Source organism: Gossypium raimondii, chromosome 8 (genome assembly GCF_025698545.1).
Source record: "Gossypium raimondii isolate GPD5lz chromosome 8, ASM2569854v1, whole genome shotgun sequence".
NCBI lineage: Eukaryota > Viridiplantae > Streptophyta > Magnoliopsida > Malvales > Malvaceae > Gossypium > Gossypium raimondii.
This window is the reverse complement of record NC_068572.1, coordinates 4,410,853-4,432,784: the sequence shown is the minus strand read 5'-3', so window position 1 is coordinate 4,432,784 and position 21,932 is coordinate 4,410,853. Positions and strand designations below refer to the sequence as shown.

At 29.3% G+C, this 21,932-nt stretch overlaps 1 protein-coding gene across 1 annotated transcript; it reads left to right on the top strand.

The window, feature by feature from the left end:
- Positions 1-13,139: 13,139 nt before the first annotated feature.
- On the top strand, positions 13,140-14,924 carry LOC105790409 (aspartic proteinase PCS1). Its single transcript, XM_012617986.2, has one exon. It carries the CDS (start codon positions 13,197-13,199, stop codon positions 14,550-14,552), a length of 1,356 nt encoding a protein of 451 aa, XP_012473440.1. The 5' UTR covers positions 13,140-13,196; the 3' UTR covers positions 14,553-14,924.
- Positions 14,925-21,932: the final 7,008 nt, after the last annotated feature.

The following is a 21,932-nucleotide window of genomic DNA, read 5'->3' as shown; positions in this document are numbered from 1 at the left end:
TCAAATAAACTAAAAACATTAAAATAAATGTTTCCCAACAAATTGAAAATACATATAAAAAAAGTTTTTATACTTAAACAACACTAACATAATTGTAACTTAACAAGCAAATAGCAAAATTATCAATAAAACAAAAATTATATAATATCCAAATCATAACAACAAAATAGTAGTAATATAATGGCGAAATGGTAGCAAACAACACTAAACAACAGCTTTTTTTTTTTTCAAATTCGAGTTGGGTCGGGCCAAGTCAAAAAAATCTTACCCGAAGCCTGACCTGTTATTTAAACAGACCTTATTTCTTTTATCCAAGTCTATTTTTTAGGCCTATATTTTTATTCAAATCCTTCTACTTTTCAAACCAACCTAGACCAATAACCCGACTTATAACCTAGTCTACTTCAAATTAGTATTCGGACCAATTTTTTTACCCAACCTTTGGTGTTCAACTTGACTTGCTTCCATATGATGTATACTCGTACTAGAGCTTAGTGACCACCAGTTGGCTTTTAAATATTTGATACGTTATCCAATTAAAAGCCCCTGGAGGGTGACGAGGATAAGAAACGGTTTGTCCCTTAGTTATTTTGTATTTACTCGAAAACCTAATCCACTTTAATCACGTTGATGAATAATAATTGAAGATTTAATTAATAAAGATTCTTCAATTAAACATAAATTAGTGATGTGAAAGTGCCAAGTGACCTAAATCTACAAAATTTTGTCAAATGTTCAGAATTTGGTGACAAATATTCCCCCAAATAAATAAATACAACTTTGTCGTCTTGTGCTGAGTCATGCATGCATGCCTTTCATTAATACCAAAACTAATTGAAACAACATTTGTCTTAACTTGGTTTTAGTGTTCTGTCTTTTGTGCTTTTCTTAGACAGTTGGATCCATTATTATTTTTTAATATATAATTCTATATGAACGTTTAAAGTGAATTTTACATTTCAGAAGAAAACTTCCCAACAAAAATTAAATTTATTATCTTGTAAAATAAATTGATTTATAATAATTTTTTTAATTAAATTGAATATACTCATAATATAATGTTATACCAATGATAAAATCTACTTAGATTCTTTCTAGTTTTCATGGATGAAGTTGTTTGGGTTTTATTCAATGGTAGATTTAGATGGGTGGTGCATTTATTTTTAGTTAGCGTAAAAATAACACTGGCGGTAAGATTGATACTGTAGTAATACTGTAGTGTGAGATAAAAAAAAGTAAACTAAACGCACCACACCGTATCCAATTGTCCATCCAAACTCATCCTAAGTGTGTTGAAATTTCTCTTTGAGTTTGATTTGGATATGAAGCGTTTTTGCTAATAGAGAGACATTAGTGGAGGTTAGAAGTGTATGAAACGCAATGGAAGTGTTATTAGAAATCCCATATTGCTAAGAAAAATAGAATACGAAGAATTTAAATAAAAAATTTTAAGTGTCAAATCTATTAGGTGTTTAAACCAATAGTGTTAATTTTTTTGTTAATTTAATATTTTATTTTTGTAGCTCCACTCTTATATAAAAAGAACTCTCTCACTAACAAGTGGTTGGAATAAGTGAGAATAGATTTATTCCCCATGCATTTGATCAAGTTTAAATTTTGAAGTTGTCACAATTCGGACTTAAACAAAATTGATCTCAAGCCCTAAAACGAATGAGGACATAGGAAGTTTCCATTTTAGTCATACAATTTCAAAAGGTTATAAAATAGTCATGCTTTCATTTTAGTCACTAGATTGTCATTCAACTCCAAGTAATAATTCGATGATTAGTATGATGGATCAGTATCCATCGACAGGTAGAAGAACATACTTTAAATCTAAGTCGATTTGATGATCGAAGAAGAAAACTTTTTAGATTTTTGTTCCCAGATTCGTAACATTTAAAGTTGTTTCATAAAAAAATTAAACTGTAAAAGAAAAATTTTCGATTAATACAGATGATACAGATAAAAAAATTATATGACAGCGATATTGACAACTTAAATAAATCTTTTTATAACAAATTATTACAACATAATCTACATAAACACATAATCAATTAGGATATTATTATTTAAATATAATAAGGATACATTAATTAAATTCGTCAACTGTGATAAGACATATTGACCCCTGCCGTGCAGGAAACAAATCCTAAGAATAGACAAGCGTTGAAAGAAAAAGTAGGCGGCCAGCTAATCACACAACTCCCTTTCTTTTTTCTTTTATCAACTTGATATCAACCTAGCTTAGGTGCTGAGCCCACCCAATCTCTTTTTTTTTTCTTTCTCTTTTGAAACTTCTTTTACATTTAAGTTTAAATTTTAAATAGTAAATTCGAGTGTTTTGAAGCGTATTATTATCATGCTTATGGGTTAGGAGGAGCTATACATAGTTTTAAACATTGTATAAAAAAACATATATAATCAGTATCTATAATAAAATTAGGGTAAACTACAAAAATAATTATTTTGTTTGCCTCAGATTACATTTTAGTCACTTATGTTTAAAATGTTACATTTTAGCTATTTACGTTATCATTTTATTATGAAGTGGTCACTCTACTGTTACCTCCCTAATGACAGTCCTATGTGGCAGTCTAAATGGGTTTTAAATGCCAACTTGGATGTCCAGTTGCTAGGATGAAAATAGGTTTTTAATTAATTTGGACTGCCACGTAGGACCGCCATTAGGGAGGCAACGAAGCTTAACGGTAGAGTGATCACTTTGTAACAAAACGATAACATAAGTGACTAAACGTAAAATTTTAAACATAAGTGACTAAAATATAATCTGAAGCAAATAAAAATGACTATTTTTATAATTTACCCATAAAATTATTCAAAAGAAAAAGTTTGAAATTTGAACTCACTTCAATGAGTTAGATAGTCCTTTTCCACTATTAAAAAATGTTTTTTTAGAACAGGTAGGGTCTGCTGGGCCCTTGAGGAAATTTAATAATCATTTTTATGCATAATTATCCTTTTGAATAAATAATTAGTTAGAATATATTTTGGAAAAAATATTTTTTAACAAATTGAAATATAAAAAAACGTGGATAAATTTTTAGATAATAATACTTAAATAGATTTCTAAATCTTAACTTATCTTTTGAATAAATAAAACTCAGGTCTTATTTCATAAAATTTTGAAAAGTTAAATAAATTGAAAGTTAATATTTTTATTCATTTAACTTTTTTTATGCATGTTCAATAATCCAAAATAAAAATAATTTGATAGAATTTTTTGTAAAAAAGTAAATGGATATTTATTTTAATATTATATTTTTATAAACGTTTAAATTTTGATTTTTGTTTAGAATATAATGAAATGTTTAAAATTAAGTGTAAATTATAAAATATTTTATTTTATAATTTTAAAAAATATATCAAAAATCTAATTGTATTCCTAGTTAATTCTAAATAATATATCAAACAAATTTATAATTTAAATTCAGTACTTAAACTTTTAATATTTAATTTTGCAACACTAATTTTTTCAATATTTAATTTTTAATTTATCAAACAACACTTTAAATAAAAAATTAATAATGTAATGGGTTAATATTATGAATGGTGTCTAAAACTCATTAAATTTGTCAACTTGGTACTTCTCCTTTAATATTATCAAGTCGTTTACTAAGTGTTAACAATGTTAAACATTAGTTATGATGTGACCTCTGATCAATTAAGTATGGACATCTGCCATTTGGTTTATTAAAAGAATCAAAATATAGATTTTTACACTATATTATATTGTTGAATTATATAGGTAAATTTATTTTACATCAAACCTCTAAAGCATGGTTTTTTTATATAAAAAAATTAATTACGAAAATGAGACAAGTTGTAGGTTAATTACGTAAATAATATGTTTTGTACAGTAAATTAAAAATCATCAATGTGTTAGGAAGCACCAGCCTCGAAAACAACCCCTTCATCACTCAATCATTTCAGGAGAAAAAAAAATCTATTTTTTTTAAAAAAATATTAAAAGACTATGTTTTGTTAGGAAGCACCAGCCTTGAAAACAACCCCTTCATCACTCGATCATTCCAAGAGAAAAAAAACTATTTTTTAAGTGGTACCACCACATTGTCGAGCAACACCTAAAAAATATGAGTTTCCTTTAAATATTAAACAAATACTGTAAGAATACAAAAAAAAAATTCTAAAATGGTGTTGTCTGACACATTGGCAGCACCAAATCAAATTATATATAAAAAAAATTGGAGTAAAAAAAAGCTGGCTTGTTAAAAAAGAAAGGTTTAGGGGGCTTTAGGGGATGGACTGTCGTGACCGATTGACTTGCGGAACTGACCTGACACTTGATGTAACAAATCAATTGGTCACGACAACCCATCCCCCAAAGCCCTTTAACCCTTTATTTTTTTTTATAATTTGAATCGGTGCCGTCAATGTGTCAGGCAACACCACTTTAAAAAAAAAATTGTATTCCTATGATATTTGTTCAGTACTTAAGAGAAATCTGTAGCTTTTTAGTATTGCCTAAAAATGTGGCGGCACCACATAAAAAATATTTTTTTTTCCACATAGAATGATTGGGCGATAATGGGTTGCTTTTGAGGCAAGTGTTATCTATCGATGGCATCTAAATTTATTGTAAAAAACATAGCATTTACGTAAATAATCTACAATGTACCCCTTTTTCATAATTTTTGTATTGCTTATGTAAAAAAACTCTCAAGAGCATACATGTCTTTTATTCTAATAATAAAAAGGCACGATGTAAATAAAATTTATCAACAAAGTTAACATGTTTTTTTCTTTTTCTTTTTTTTAATTTTTAGTATAATAAATTTTTTCTTTTGAATATAACAACCTTAAGATAAGTTTTGAAGCATGATTAATGATTTTAGCTCAAAGCTTCAAAGATATTTTCAAGAAAGCTAATGCTTGAAATAATTCATGTATAGAAAATCACAAAAATGTTGGCCACCATAGGTGTGAACATATTATTCATATTTCTCCTAAAACCTTAAACTCTTTCTAACAAAATCCATATTTTTTCCTAAACTTTCCCCGCATTAACCAATCAGCCGGCCATCAACTTTAATGTCAGTGTCGATCCTCTCCCTCTTCTTTCCTTATTTCTCTCATTAGTGCATTTTCTTTCAATCGTTTTCCTTTTTCTCTATTTTCTTTCCACCTTCTTTGTTTCCCTTTTCATGGCTACCTTCTTTTTTAATGGTTGTTGATGTCTTGTCACTAGTGTATAGTTGAATCTAAGTTTTTAGTCAACTGATGACCGATGGCAACCCTTCTTTTGTCAACGATTTCCTCCTTACCTTTTCTCCTTTCTTTTCATATATTTTCTTTCATACCATCCCTCACAAATTTTCCTCCCCCTCCCTCCCTTTCTTGTCACTAGTGGTTTCTTGATCAATCAATAGCTAGTGGCAACTTCGTAGCTAGCTAGCTAGCCATTTCATCCCTTACACCTTCTCTTTCCCAACTCTTCCTCTTCCCACACCTCTCATTTCCCCATCTTATTTTGCTTTCCTCATTTTTCTAGATTCGACCTTTTTTCAGAGAATAGTTTTAGTGTGGCCTTCATTTAGCCATCATTTCCTGACTAAGAGGGTTTTTTTGTTAAGGCATTTTGCTTTGTTTCTCATGGCATTTTTTTTTGTCATCTTTGTTGTCTATATTTTCTTAGGATGTGAAGGCTCAACAGCTTAGGCTTGGTTTATTAAGTTTTCAATGCTCCATTTTGGGAACAATCTGGAGGCTAACACCTTTTGATGATTAGGAGATCCTAGGCTTCGACTCCTCAAGGCTTTGCTTCATTTTGCTTTTATCCCTGTTTGTTTGGTATGGCATGACCTTAGGTTAGACGCACATATCATTTTCTTGATATGTTTAACTTAAGGCTTATTGTTCTTATACAATAAGGGTCGTTTGGCCTCTTATTGTGCTTTTCATATCAACAAAATGATTTCTTATTGATAAAAAAAATGGTGACCGTTGGATACCTTATTCTCTCTCTCCAGCGAAAATAAAAACCCCTTAATTCACTTTCGCTCTTCTTACTACCATTTTAGTTGGCTCATTTCTCATTCTCTTAGACTTTGAGAGGGATTTGTGTTGGAAAATCGGGGTGCAACAGGGCTAAAAGCAAAATGTTGGAAAAATCACGATTTGAAAATAGTTTTTTTGCACAGTGAAAAATTAAAATTTTGAAAACCGACCCAATTTGTGATATTTATAGCAATAAACCTTAACCGAATTCGTACCTATGTTTTTGGGTTAGCAGACGTTCTTTGTTCATAGATTTCAACCAAACGATCTTTTATGTTATTCTCGTTCCACGAACTGCTTCAAGTGCGAGTTTGAACCAATTGAATTGAAACACAGAACTAGAAAAAGTTTTCTCTCTTTTTAGGGTGAAAACAAAAATTCTCTTTTTAGGGTGAAAACAAAAATTATCTTTTTAGTGTGAAAACGAAAATTCTCTCTTTTTAATAGAAACCAGTAGAATTATTATTTCAAAAAAATATATGTAATAGTTGAGAATAAATTCTCTCTATTTTTCGGCAGAATAACAATCTTTTAAAATTGTGTTAATAGCTCTACCGGTGTCATCTATTTATAGGAAGAGAAGGTAGAACCCTTGTTGAGTTGTAGTGATTTATTTCCAATAGAAAAATAATATCCTACTTAGAATAGGACTAGGATGGACAACACAGACTAATATTCTTACTAGGGTTGTCTCCCCCTTCATGTCTATGGGGTTTTTTTGGGCCTTTATCATATTAGGTCTAATTACGAGTATTTCTTAGACCTTTTTGACCCAATTCTCTATAATGTAATTCATCCCGATTCAGTTTTTCTATTTTTCAAAATAAAATTTATTATTTATATATAAAACAATTTTCTCATCTCTATTTTACCTCCAACAAAATTTTGACTAATTTACTCTTGGTAAAATTTTGATAATTTTAACCCTAATAAAATTTCGAGAAAAATATGTTCAATATTTCACAACTCAGCATGTTCAATATGACTGAATGACTTATTTTCATTTTCAGGTTTCAAAACAGTCCAAAAACATAAAATCATTTCTTCGATCATTTTTTAAGCAATCCATATAGGATTACAATGAATCGTTTCCGTTTCCATTTTCATTTTTGGAAATCTATATTCATTTTCAAATGATTACATTTCTCCATTTCGGAGAAAACCATAATCCTTCCTGAATGTTTCCCATTTCTCTTTTCCTATTCATTCAATTCATTTTTATTCAAACATGCAATTCATTTATGGTTTTAACGACCTAGTGGAGGGACCGATTGGACATATGTAGTTGAGGCTCAAATTATTTATAATTAAGTTCTGATTTTTCGTCAATTAATTATGAACTCATTTATTTATGAAGTCATTCCACTATAGTATCGTGACTAAGCTCTCCCCAACAACATACCATTATGAAAGCAACTACTCAATGTCCGTCCAACGAACTTGTCATAAGTGTGTTACCTTCATAGGATATCCTTAATCTCTTTGGGATAGTATATGTTCTCCCAATATGATCATATTTTATCTCATGGTAACCATTACATCTTTTTTCATGAAAAGTCAATCACTATTAAATAATGATCAAGTCATCCATCACAAAGACGGACAACCCATGGCCACGTTTACTTTTCATTAACCATATAATGCCAATGAGAGTATATCATTTACTCATATTTGGTCTATGAATTCCACTGTTGTGAATGACGCTACATACTATAGAAGTCGTACACCTAACGCACCAGCTTTCGATTCCTTTATCTATTTGAACTCGGGCTTTTACTTACATCAAAGTTTACGAGCCACGTATACATAGTGTGTCATCCACTCAAAATTTAGGTATGACACACTATGAACGTCACAAGTGAATAAATCCATAAACAGATTTAGGATCTATTTTGCTTGGGTCTTATCTGATGTACTGTCAGTCCAGTCAGTTACATCTTGATTCCTTTAAGTTAAATTAGTTCACTCAATACAATCCTATTTTATCTCGTTGTCACCATTGTGTTTTCTTAATGATTAATATGACTATTGTCAATTAATGACTGTGATAAATTGCTGGTTCAAGAACAAGCAACTCGTGGCCACATTCCATATTTATCAATCCACACAATGCTAATGAGAGGATATTGTTAACTCTTTAATTGAGCTATGAATTCCATTGTTGCTAGTAAAGCCATGACATACACAAGTCATGTACCCAACATACCGGCTATCGGCTCGATCATCTTTAGAGCATAAGCCTCCACTTATATCAAAGCATATGAGTTACATATGCATGGTTAGTGACTAACTCAGGATTTAGGTAAGTCACACCATGAACGTCACAAGTGAATTTATTCACAAATGAATTCAGAATTAATTCAACTTGGGTCCAGTCCAATATATCATTCTTCTAATGAGTACATCTATGTCTCTACTTGTGCAATCAACTGCTTCGATAGCCAAGACTAATCATCTCTTTAATTGGAATTGTAGACGACGTAATAATCATTTTAAGTATTTGAATCAAATGTTCACTTTAATTATTTTAAGGGATTAGGGACTCGTTTAGATTATCTACTGAAGTAAGTTGTCTTTCTCGAAACATAAACGTTCTTACGGTGTCACTTATCATCAGTTTGAACTTAGACAATCAATGAGCTAATATTTGCTTGTCATAATTTCGCTATGTATGCAAAACATTAAAGACAAAAACACAAAAGATATAATAGTGAAATGTGAAATTAACTTAATTTATTCACCATTCAAATATACATATATAGAAAACAATTAGATGTTTACTATAATATGAACACATTTCCAAACAATTTGATTAAGAAGGCTTTCCTCTTCGACTTACGACCTTCAATTTCATCATTTTCTTAGAGATTTGGCATCCATTGGTTCTAAGGTTTGCCAAGTTTTGCTTTTCTTCAATCCATTTTTTTAGGTTTTTTTTATTTTGAGTTTCATCATTGGTTTCCTAGTGGACATTCACGGGAGTAGGGACTGCTTTGTGGTTTGAGACCTCTATGTTATTTTTGATCTTGAATGGCACGGGGTTTGGACTTAGGCCATCTTTGATGATATTCAAGAAGGGTATTTGCCTCTAAAGATGTTTGATGTTGTCCTTTTCATTTTGTTTGGGCTTTTCTTTTTTAGCTTAGCTTGTTTGAGCTTTTGATGCACTTAATCGATACTTGTAGATACTTAGCTTTGGGTACTAACATTTTATCTCTTCATTAAGATAAATAATATTATATTTCAGAAAAGTGTGCAACCAATCGTAGAACAACTAGCATCGTCATTTCACTTAATATTTCTTCCAGAGAAACAACTCTTTTTTAGAATAGTTGTTCAATAATAACTATATTCATAACAGAATTTTAGTTAGAACAACTGTCATCCGGTGTAGTTGTTATTTCAAAACAAGTCATGTTGAGAACAACTAAAGTTCGGAGCATGTCTTGTTTAGAATAGAGTTGTTTCAAGAATAATTACGTTTTAAACAACCATTGTTTAGAATAGCTTGTATTTAGAACAATTGTGTTTTTCCAAAAGAGTCATTATTCAGAACAAGCTCTACTAAGAAAAGCATCACCATATAATATCTCTTGTTCGGAACAACATCTACATTGAGAACAACTATATTGAGAGCAACTCACGTTTGAAACAAGTCAAAATAACTATTATTTAGGAACTACTCTCATCCAAGAATAACCATCATATTATGTTTTAAGAGATGCTTTGTGAAAGATGTTTCACATGTTTCAACTTCACCAAAGTAGAAGTGGAAGTAACCCCCTAAAATATGGTAGGTTTCTTGGCTTATCTTCACTCTTGGGGTGTTCCGAAGAGCTAGATATGGTGGATCAGATATAAAGGTAGTTAAAAGATTTTCTTGTTAACCTTTTCCAGTAATATTAATTGCTTTTACCTTATTTCAAAAACATGATGAATTCTTATTCACTATTTACTATCATCTACAAAATCCTTTTATAATAGAAAGAACCATTAATGCATTTGTAATTGAAAAATATCTATCATTATTCTCATTAATTATTTGCAATTCTAATTCTTGAAACACTATAAATAAAGCTTTTTCACAACTGGGTGAAGGAACATTTGACACTTTTGGCATTCTATCCCTCAACTTGTTTTCTTTGTTTAGTCTTATCGTTAGTCACATTTCCCTTTCTCCATCTAACCAACCATCATCTATCATTGTGCTTAGCGTTACCGGATTTGCTTCAATCTTCCTTGCCATCTTTTTCTGATACATCTCGTTCCCTTAATTGCAATGTCTCTTCTCTCCAAAAAAAAAAAAAAAACCCTCCTTGTAAAGAAACCAATTCCCATGTCAACGCACTAGAGGATTGTTATTGGTGGCTGATGATTGTCATAAGGTTTGGTATCAGCCATGGATGTCATTTTCTCGATGATAGGTGACGCTAGGTACTGACTGAACGCAACCAACAAGGTCTTGAGATAATATGTTCTTTTATTTTTTGGTTCTTCTCTTTCTTTTTCTTGTTCATCCATGAATGAAATTCTTGGAGGCCACTGTTTTAATTAAGAATCATAAGAAGATCTAACCCTGAATTTACTTAATAATTGCTACAAATGATCTTACTGCTATAATATTAATGCCTAAACAAAGAAAAACATAATTGTAATTCAAGATTTTCTTAAACATACATAAAACAAGAAAGAAAAACAAAGGAAAATTATTACAAATAATCGTTCAGAATTAGTATGTCAAATGAATGTTAAAAAGCAAGTAATTTCTGAGATTTTGTACTAAACATTTTAAATCTGATTGGTAATTTCTGTAATTATGTTTGTCACAGGTGCAAGTACAGTCTATTTTGTTTTCAAGACAATATTATCCATTCATAAACCCAAACATATTTTGCATATCTAACAACCAACCATGTTCATATTTAAAACCAATAATTGAATATCATTATAACATTTTAATACTATAACTTAATATTTACTTTTTTTTTATGCCAAAGTTTTGAGAATACATACCAAAGTTCAAATTCTCAATTTTTGAGAATTTTGAGTTAATCGAAATGAGTTATTCGATTTTTCGAGTCAACTCGAATAAGTAATTCGAGTTTGGCGTTCAAGTTCAGTTGAATTTTACAATATTCTAATATTTTGCATAACAGATAGGTGTAAATATCCCTTTGATTCCTGACAAATTTGAAAATGAACAAATTCGTCTCTCTCAACAAAATTACAAAAAAATTCAAATATTTATAAAAATATTAAAAATTCTAAAGAATATGTAAAGAAAGATAAAATTTAATTTTTTCTAAAATAATAGTTTTGGGACCTAAATAAATAAATTAATGATTCAAGTTTATCATACTAAAGTTCTTAAATTTTTTTGTTCTTATTTTGCTTTGAAAATGTTTTCAAATATATATGGTTTCAAATTTATATACTCTAATATTTTAATTTAACTCGAACAATTTCACTTGATTCAATTCGAATTGAATTTCATTTTACTCGACTCGGTTCGAAAAAATTTCAAATCGAATTAGAATAATAAAATAAGACTCGTCGACTCGACTGACTCGAATTTTTTCATTTGATGCGATCAAACATTTAACCCTACTTCTAATAATAACGCGGAGCAAAGTTTTAATTAAAATAAATAAATGATATGATAGAGTTTTAAGCTTTTTGGTTATAGCAAGTCACATAAATGGACCAAACTATAGCAAACCCTGTAATTATATGAAATTGATAAGAACATCAAATATAAAACCATGTAGAATTCCAAGCTTAATATAACTTTATAGAATTAAAATAAAAATTAATATCATTGAAATATAAAATATAATAAAAATATAATAGAAGGGACCGATGAAAGAGCATTGCAACTAATGGAATAACCCCACATATGTCTGAAGCAGAAATTTTAATAATTTAGCTCCAAGCTCCAAGATATTTTTCTTGCGAAGGTACGATATTGCATAAATTCATCTGCACATATTTCTAGTGTCATAAAAGTTTTCAGTTGAAATTTAATGTTGTTACTTACATTTTGTTAGAAAAACTACGCAATATATTTATTTCATTCATTATTTCCAAAATCAAAAACATTAGTTCGTTTTGGTTATTAAAAAAAGTTCTGTCAATGAATTTCAGGCGATGATGTTACGGTTGGTACAATGGATTAGTATCTATTGACGAGTAAAAGAATATACCTTAGATCCAAATCGATCTAATGGCTAGTGTCAGAGGTCGAAGAAAGAATTTGTTTGAATTTTGGTTCGTACTCGTTCAAAGCTATTTCATGAAAAATAAATTGTAGAATAGAAGGGGGAAGAGAATTTTCGATTGGTACAAGCAATGCGAACATAGAAAGCCATATAGCATTAATTTAGCATCTCAATGACTTAAATGAAAATTTTTGAATAATTCACTGACCAAATTGTAATTGTTTTTAGTTAAGTGATCAAAATAAAAATATACCCATAATATAGTGGCTAATAGTGTAGTTTACCCAAAAACTTATTTAAGACATGTCAAACATGAAGTATGAATAATAACTTTGATGGTAAAAGTTAGATTGCATTTTGCTCTCTTTATTAAAAAATGTGTAAATTAGTCCCTATATGTTAGATTATAGAGCAAATTGATCATTTCTATTAAAATTTTCATCCATTTGTACTATTAAAATTAGTATAGTTGATAAAATAATAAAACAGTTACACGTGACACCTAATGTTGACATATAGAGATCAGTTTTTAATAATAAAAATAGGTAAGTTTTAAAAAGGTAATAATTTACAAAAATTAATATACCTTAGAAAGAGAAAATACGATTATACCCAGATTGGATGAGATGATAAAATTTTCACTTGCAACATGCATACAAAGGATGGGTGTGTGCCTATTATTGATTATCATAAAAATTGGTGGCCACCATTTTAATTATGAACCATTAGAAGATCTAACCGCTAAATTAAGAAAACGCGTACGCTTTACTGTAGCTTATATTTTTCATTGTTTTTGAATTGTCTCTTTCCTCCTCTGTAGGGCATAGCCTGTAGCCATTACTGTCCCCTTCTTTCCCATATATAAATACAACCCCACTCTCTCCTGCATTCTACCCACCACCCACCACCCCCTCTCTTTCTGCTACTAGCAACAATCCAATGGCTCTTCTTTTCTACCATCTCCCTTTCCTTCCCTTTCTCTTCCTCTTCCTTCACTTCATCGCTTCCCTTTCCTCTCCAACTCAAAACCTGAACGACACCCTTTCCTTCTCTTTTCCTCTTACTTCTCTCCGTATCTCTCCTGATGTTAAAGTTCAGACCCTGTCTTCTTCTTTAGTTGCAGGGGCCAGCAAGCATGGTACAAGGCGTTTGGCAAGGCCAAACTCGGGTTCTTATAATTATAAAACCACGTTCAAGTATTCAATGGCGTTGATCGTGGCTTTGCCGATTGGTACTCCGCCGCAGACTCAGCAGATGGTGTTGGACACTGGGAGTCAACTGTCGTGGATTCAGTGTCATAAGAAGCTTGCTAAAAAGCCGCCTCCTACGGCGTCGTTTGATCCTTCTCTTTCTTCTTCTTTCTCTGTTTTGCCATGTAACCATCCTCTTTGCAAGCCACGGATTCCCGATTTTACCCTCCCTACTTCCTGCGACCAGAACCGTTTGTGTCACTATTCGTACTTTTACGCCGACGGAACACTTGCCGAGGGTAACTTGGTGAGAGAAAAGATCACTTTTTCACGTTCCCAAAGCACCCCTCCTTTGATCCTTGGTTGCGCCACGGATTCCAGTGAAGACAAGGGTATTTTGGGGATGAACCTTGGGCGGTTCTCTTTCGCTTCCCAGTCCAAAATCTCCAAGTTTTCCTACTGCGTGCCGACTCACCGGACGAAACCTGGGGTTTCGCCGACAGGATCGTTTTATCTGGGTCAAAACCCGAATTCCCACGGGTTTCAGTATATTAACCTTTTGGCTTTCCCTCAAAGCCGGACCATGCCTAATATGGATCCTTTGGCTTATACTCTCCCCATGCTAGGGATAAAGATGGGAGCCAAAAAACTGGCAATTCCCATGCACGTTTTCCGACCCGACGCAGGCGGATCGGGTCAAACCATGATTGATTCGGGTTCCGAGTTCACTTACTTGGTGGATGAGGCCTATAACAAGGTGAGGGACGAAGTGGTACGACTGGTAGGTCCAAGGCTTAAAAAAGGTTACGTGTATGGTGGAGTAGCCGACATGTGTTTCGATGGCAACCCAGTCCAGATCGGACGGTTGATCGGCGATATGGTATTGGAGTTCGAAAAAGGGGTGGAAATCAGAGTCCCCAAGGACAGAGTGTTAGCCGACGTCGGAGGTGGGGTCCACTGCTTAGGGATCGGACGCTCAAACATGCTTGGAATCGCAAGCAATATAATCGGCAACTTCCATCAACAAAATCTATGGGTGGAATTTGATCTGGCCAATAGGAGAGTGGGATTCGGTAAAGCCGATTGTAGCAGAGCAGCAGTATAAAGAGGCCATTACGTTTTGCGGTGATGGATCCCGATACACATGAGATGATCGTGAAAGAAATATCTTTATCCGACGGTCTACAATGAAATGGAAGGTGTCATGTGAAGAACATGGGTTTTGTTTTTAAGCATATTATCACAACAGCTGTTTCAAACTTTTTATAGCTTTTGAGCATGCATGTACTTCCCTTCTAGTTGCAGTTGCAGTGTTGTCTGATACTGATAGTGGAAGTTGGATTGGGGACCATGAGTGAAGACAAAGTCAGTGAGACTTAAGCTTAGACTAAAGATTTGTATATATGAGGTTGTAAAATTATATATATATATTATCAATAATCATAATCATAATAATAAATCACTCACTGTTTATTTATATATATATTTTAAAGCTTCACTATTACTAAAAGTGAAAATGATTGTGGGGGAACCAATGAGACGTGGAATGGAAAGGGACATAAAAAGGTTAATTTAAATTAGGGTAGATGAATCATAACAAAACAAAGGGTGTTTTAGTTTGGATTTGATTATGGTCATCACGAAATTCAACTACTTTCATTTTCGTTTCGTGAATCGGTCGAAATAGACACCTCTCCAACCAAGAGCCATATATATATATACTATTGCATGACCTAGCTAGCCACCTATTCTATCATAAAATTTGCTCCTCACTCCCATCACTTTCCACTCTCTTCTTATCCTCTCCCTCTCCAATAATTAACACGTAATTTTGATAATTTCTTTTTATCATAAATTTTAAATCTCGAATCTTAAATCATTAATTTTAAACCCTAAATTCAAAATTTAAAATCTTAAACCTTAAACATTGCACCCGAGTCATGAACATCAAACTCAAATCTTGAACCTAAAGTTTAGGGTTTGGGATTTTAGATAAATTTCTAAAATTGTGTCAATAACATAGAGAAATTATTAAAATATTATCAAATAATTAGATAGAGACTATGAATAATATGATAAAAAATTCATAAAATAATTTCTCATTTAAGTGTACGTGTCATCTTACATGGCATAATCAATCGTATATTTCTAAAATAATTTAAAAAAATTGAGAGCATTTAATAATGAAGGAAAGAAAAAGGGGAAGAAGATAAAAAGTTGGAAAAGGTAATAAATACAAGCCAACAACCCTAAGATTTTACGAGGAAAAGATGGGGTCCAGTTTTAGTTGGATGCATGCCACGTAGACGACAGCTTGTTTCAACTCTTTCGCCGACTCCCGCGTTTTTACTCTCTTATTCCCGACATTCACATGATTAATTAATGCTTAAACATATTCTAATATACTGTTTTTCTTTTTCAAATATCTATTTTTAATATTTTTTATAGCAAATTTAGGATACTTAATATTAATAAAATTACACTTAAATCTCTATAATTAATTAACCTTTTCATGTTCAAATTATCCATTTTTTAGATTTATATTACCTAAAATATTTTACTCCATGGGTGTCACGGTAAGATGACTGATTTTAGCTTAGGGTATTGTTAGAATCGATTTGATTAGGATCGGACAAAGCAGTCATTAGATTAAAATGTGATGAATTGGCAGATATCATCATAAATTTTATTTCGTATATTTTTTAAAGATCATATGAACCCACTTAATGTGGCAAGATGTTTATGGGAAGAGTATTGCTTTCTTAAGAGTATAACAGACTTTATATTATTAAGGTTTTTTGAACAATCTCATTATATGTTTTGATTATATTTGTTTTTTTGACACAATATCTAGAATTACTCATAGTTCCTCTCTAACCCATAAATAAGAGGATAATACGCTTCAGCGCACTTAAACCCTCGTCCTCCTGTATTAGCAACAATACACATACCAATCAAAATTAAAAATTTAAAAAAAAAAGAAAGAAAATTACTCAAAATTTTATTACAAAATCAATCATGACAATTTAAATAGGACAAAGAAAATAATGATATATATATATTTACTGGTCAAATATCAAGCTTTTGATATGGAATCCAGCCATAGGAAACAAGCACTATACATCGATAGTGCCCCCAAAATATCTTACAAAAACAAAGAAAATATTTCATTTTTATTAATGAGTAATTTAAATGCATTTGTAGGGTTATTATTTTAGAAAACATCTTAGTTTTACTAGGATAAAATTAACGATATTAAATACGAATAATTATAAAATATTATATGGTTTTTTATTTCTAATTTATCTTCTGAATATGAGTAGTCTTTTTTTTAAGTTGGTAATTAATTTATCTTTTAAAATAATCTAACATTTTTATTAAAAATATTTGATGTGTTTTATATGAAGAATCGTGTTCTAGTATTATACATGAAGAAATAATATTAAAAAACATTGTTTTTCATTTAAGAGTCGGACCCAACTTAACTTTAAATTTATCGAAACGAAATATCATTGTTGTAGGATATCAAAACTTTGAGTAAAAAATTTGAAATTTAAATGAGAAAAAGCCCTCATAAAATAATAAAAATTAATTAAACTCCTAATAAAAAAGTTAACAATCAATTGAATTCTTAAAATATAGTTTCTTGTATGATGAGTGTTAAGTGATGATATGACAATTGATGTAAAAGAAAGATGACTCGATAGTGACGTAGTGTTTCATATGAAAAATATTGAGGTGGAGGGTTTAATTTATATTTATTTTAAAATTATTTTATGAGGGCTTAATTGATTTTAAAATCACAAAATTATTATTAAAAAATTATAAAAACAATTAAAATTATAGAAAGTTATATAAAAGCATTAAAATAGTAAAAATTATAAAAATTGATAAAACATAAACACAATAGTATTTTTTTAGTTGTTTTTTTCCTATGATAATATTTTAATAATTTAAATAGTCATTTTCATAATTTTCTATTTTATAATTTTTAATAATTTCAAATAATTTTAAAATAATAAAAAACTTATTTTTGTTTTACCAGTTACCACATATAATTCTTTCATATTTTCATAACATATTAATAAAATTTTACAGGATTTAAATAAATTTAATAAATATATCTATAATTTATTGTATCAAAGATAAATAAATATTTCTATAATTTCTAAAAATTATAATGTTTTCATAGTATATTAATAACATCTTAATTTAATTTTACAATATTAAAAATATTATAATATTTTAATGATTTTTAAGTTTAAATAATTAAAAACAATCAAATTCTTATAAAATAATTAAACTTTTAATATTTATATTTTTACAATAAACATTACATTACTTAATGGTGGGTAAGAAACTTTTACCGTAATATATTTCGAAAAAATAATTTCATTATAAATTTTAATTATTTTATTTTTTAATAGAATATCTAAAACTATCCATAACCCTTCTTTAACTTATAAATAAGAAGAAAATACACATTATCATACTCGAACTTGAACTCATAATATTTATTATTGGATGATGGATAATACATAAAAGGAAGAAAAAGAAGAAAACTGAAAACACGTGTCAAAATGAAACGGGATTGAAAAAAAAAGTGGGGGTCCGTAAGACAGCGAAGCATAATTGAGTGTAGAAGCTAAGAAAGAAGGAATTAAGAAGGCAACAGCTGTCAAAGTGAAAAAGGGGAATGGAGTGGATCACTTTCAGCTAACTTTCTCGAGAAACAAACACGCACGCCCTTGGAAATCAAGTCAAAGGCAACCCTATTTCTGCCTTTATATTAAAAGAAATTAAAAACAAGGTCGATACGATTAGGTTAAAAATGGAAACCCCACACTCACCGTCTTTGTTGAATATCAAAACCAATTGCAGTTTCATTGCTTGCTATTTTGCCTTCTTTTCTCTGTGCTCTAATCATTGCTTTTTTACTAATTTCAATTATTTTAATAATTTAACATCTTTATTTATTTTGTATTGTTTAGCTATTATTGAATCGAATTAACGAATTTTATTTTATTATCTTAATTTAATCTGAAATATTCTCGAATTGAATCGAGTGAAATAAAATTTGAGTTAAATTAAAAATTAAACATGTCAATTTAAAAACTTGTTACAAAGATAACCAATTCTATGTTAGAACACATAAATATGAAACCATATGCATTTGAAAACTTTTTAAAGCAAAATAATAATAATAAAAAAATCGTTTAGCATGATAAACTTGAATAATTAATTAACTTATTTAAGTCCCAAAATTATTATTTTAGAAAATTTTTACTTTTTTTATATATTTTTATAAATATTTTAAATTTTTTAAAATAATTTTGGTTGAGAGAGAAACCAATTTGCTCATTTTCAAATTGACAATAACTAAAAGTACATTTACACTAATCTATTATTCGAATTATTCGAAATATAAAATTCAATTCGACTCAAATTCGAAACTTGGATTATTTATTTAAGTTGATTCGAATAGCTCCATTCACTTTACTCTAAATTCAAACTTTTTTTTATTTTTTAAAATCAAATCGAATTTTACTCACGCGTAATATTATTTAACCCATGTAAAGTATTCACAAGAAACTGCTAAAAACCAAAACAAAGGTTGATACGGGCTGTTTTACCAAACTAACCCAAAAATAAATTATATTTGCAAAAATAACTCAAGTTCAAAAACAATCACCAAAATAACCTAAAATGAACAGTACCCACTCTTTTTTTGCACCAATGATTGGCTAATCATTGTGTTAGACTTAAAAAAATATTTTTTAATCAAAGTTTTATTTAATTTTATTATGCACACCTTATTAGCTGCATCAATTCGACACCAACTTATGATTGATAACAACATCATGATAGATAATTGTATTCATGTGTTTAAATTTTATTTTACTTACAATTTAATCTAATTTTTTATTTCAATATTATACGTATTTCATGTGTTATTATTAATTAGTTTCAAATAATACATTTTATTATTTTTGTATGTTATTTTTAACACAAATTTATATTCTAAACACATGATTTTCGCACGCATATGTATGTGGTAGAGTTTCTAATGTTTTTAATTTCATTGAAAATTTTATCTTGTTTTTCTATTTAAAACATATCTAACAAAAATATACTTTTTGAATATTTTGTTGGTGTATTTAAAATTTATTAAAATTATAAATCTTATCACACACATATGCATATGGAAATCACAAATTTAAAACACAAATGCGTGTTTAAAAATAACATACAATAAATAATGAAACGTATGGTTTGAACTTAATTAATCAAAATAACACATGAAATGTGTACAATATTAAAATAAAAATAGATTAAATTATGAGTAAAATGAAATTTAGACACATAAATAAATCGAATAAACAATCCTAAATGCACTATAGTTATCTATTAGATAATAAATTGTGTATTTTAAAATAAAAATAAAAAGACAAAAAACCCTCGAATAATATGACTTATTTTAATTACGAAATGACATTTTTGTAATTTCCTAACCGAGTTGGTACCGGTTAACTCGTGACACCAACTCAGCCTGAGGTTTTATTAATAGTATAGATATACAATTGGTGAACATATTAAAAAATGTATAAAAAACCGAATACCTTATCTCTTACATAAAAATATAAATTTATATTAAAATAAAATACTTTTAAAATTTTGTAGAAAGTATATTTTAAATGTTACTTTCAAAATATATATTTTAAAGGTTGAGTATTTGCATTTTCACCGAAAATTAATTTTAAATATACTAACACAATAAGTATCTTTGTATGATTAAAAATATTATAATAAATTAGATTATGGTACATAATAATATGGGTGGATTTTTTTGTAAAATATATGTAAAAAACAAATCAACTTTAATTAAAATGATGAAAATATTTTTATAGATTTTATATAAAAATATATAAAAATATTTTTAACATTTTCAATTAAATTAAAGTCTAATTGATGCGTGACACCAAATTCATCGGGCTTTTATATTAATAAAGATAATTTAAAAAAAATTATAAACATTTAATCCAACCTTTTATTTATTTATTTTTATATACGTTTTTTTTTCCTTCTTTTCGTTCTAGTTTTAATGAGAGGGAAATGTGAGGTTGAAGCCGTTGTTGGAACATTTTAAGAGGAAAAAAGTACAAGCACTTGTTTTAGGCAATGAATTGAAGCTGTAGTAGTGGTTGATTGCAATTATAAGCTTGATTAGTTAAATATTGATTCTTTTTCAAAAGAAGCCATTACATTTAATTGTAATCAATAGAAAAAAGAAAGAAAGAAAAAGCAGCCATTAAAATGGAAGGAATATATGATTGCAAAAGGTAGAAGAAACCCAGAGAAGCTTTGTGTTCATCTAACACCATGATGGGAAATTAAAGAAGCTAGCTAAGACCCAATAATTGCTGAACCCTATGTAAATTTTTTTTTCTTTGCTGCACTCAATGCCTTTTGCTTTATGCCTATCCCTTTGGTCACTCATGAGCTAATAAGTGCCTTTGAATGTTTAGGGTTTCTATATTATATAAAAAGTACCCATGATTTGTCTATGGAATAACTTAGTACCATTGATAATGGTTTATGGAAGAAAGGGGAATAGTAATAAAGAATGAAATGAGTGAAAATAGTATTAAATGTAAAGCATTTTAGGTTAGTACTTAAATTAACAAAGATCATTGCCATTTTGCTAATGTTAGCTTCTCTTCTGGATTACCAAGCTAATCAACATTTTCTCCATATTTGTTTTGAGAAAATAGGCACAAGTTAAGAAGATATGATGTATTCTTTTTCCATTTCCTTATGGCATAACAAGCATTCAAGACAATTCTTGTGACCCCATTAATTGCCCCTACTTATTTCAGGACCAATAATCTAACTTGATTGATCCAATTTTGATAAAATAAAAATAACTCACCCTATTTGAATTGTTTGTAGGTTAGGACAGATCAAATTCGAACCAAATTTAAGCATGATACTTATGCTTGCCCTAGACCAGCTCAATTCGAAATATAAATTTAAAATTTTGTCTAAACCTACTAATGTTTATAAATGATTAACCTAATCCCGCCCATATTATTTTTTAATTTTAAAAAGAAGATTTATATTATTTCTAATTTAACAATTTAAAAAATTTCATTCACATCTTAACATTTTTAAATATGTTTACATAATAATATTGTATATTATCATAAATTTGTTTTTTTATATATTATAAATTACATAATATAATATATTAAAAACCTAAAAATTGAGCTATGTTGTGTTTGAGCTTTAAATGCTTAAACCCGAACTCAACCTATATTTTAAACAAGCTTAAGCTTTTTTTACCCAAGTTAAATTTTTAGACCTAATATTTTTACCCGAAGACAAAACCCAACCCCACCTTTACAATTGCACCGTTTCAACAAGCACAACAAAACATGACTAAGCAATAGCCGCAAACACCCGAAACCAAAATTTGTTAAGAATG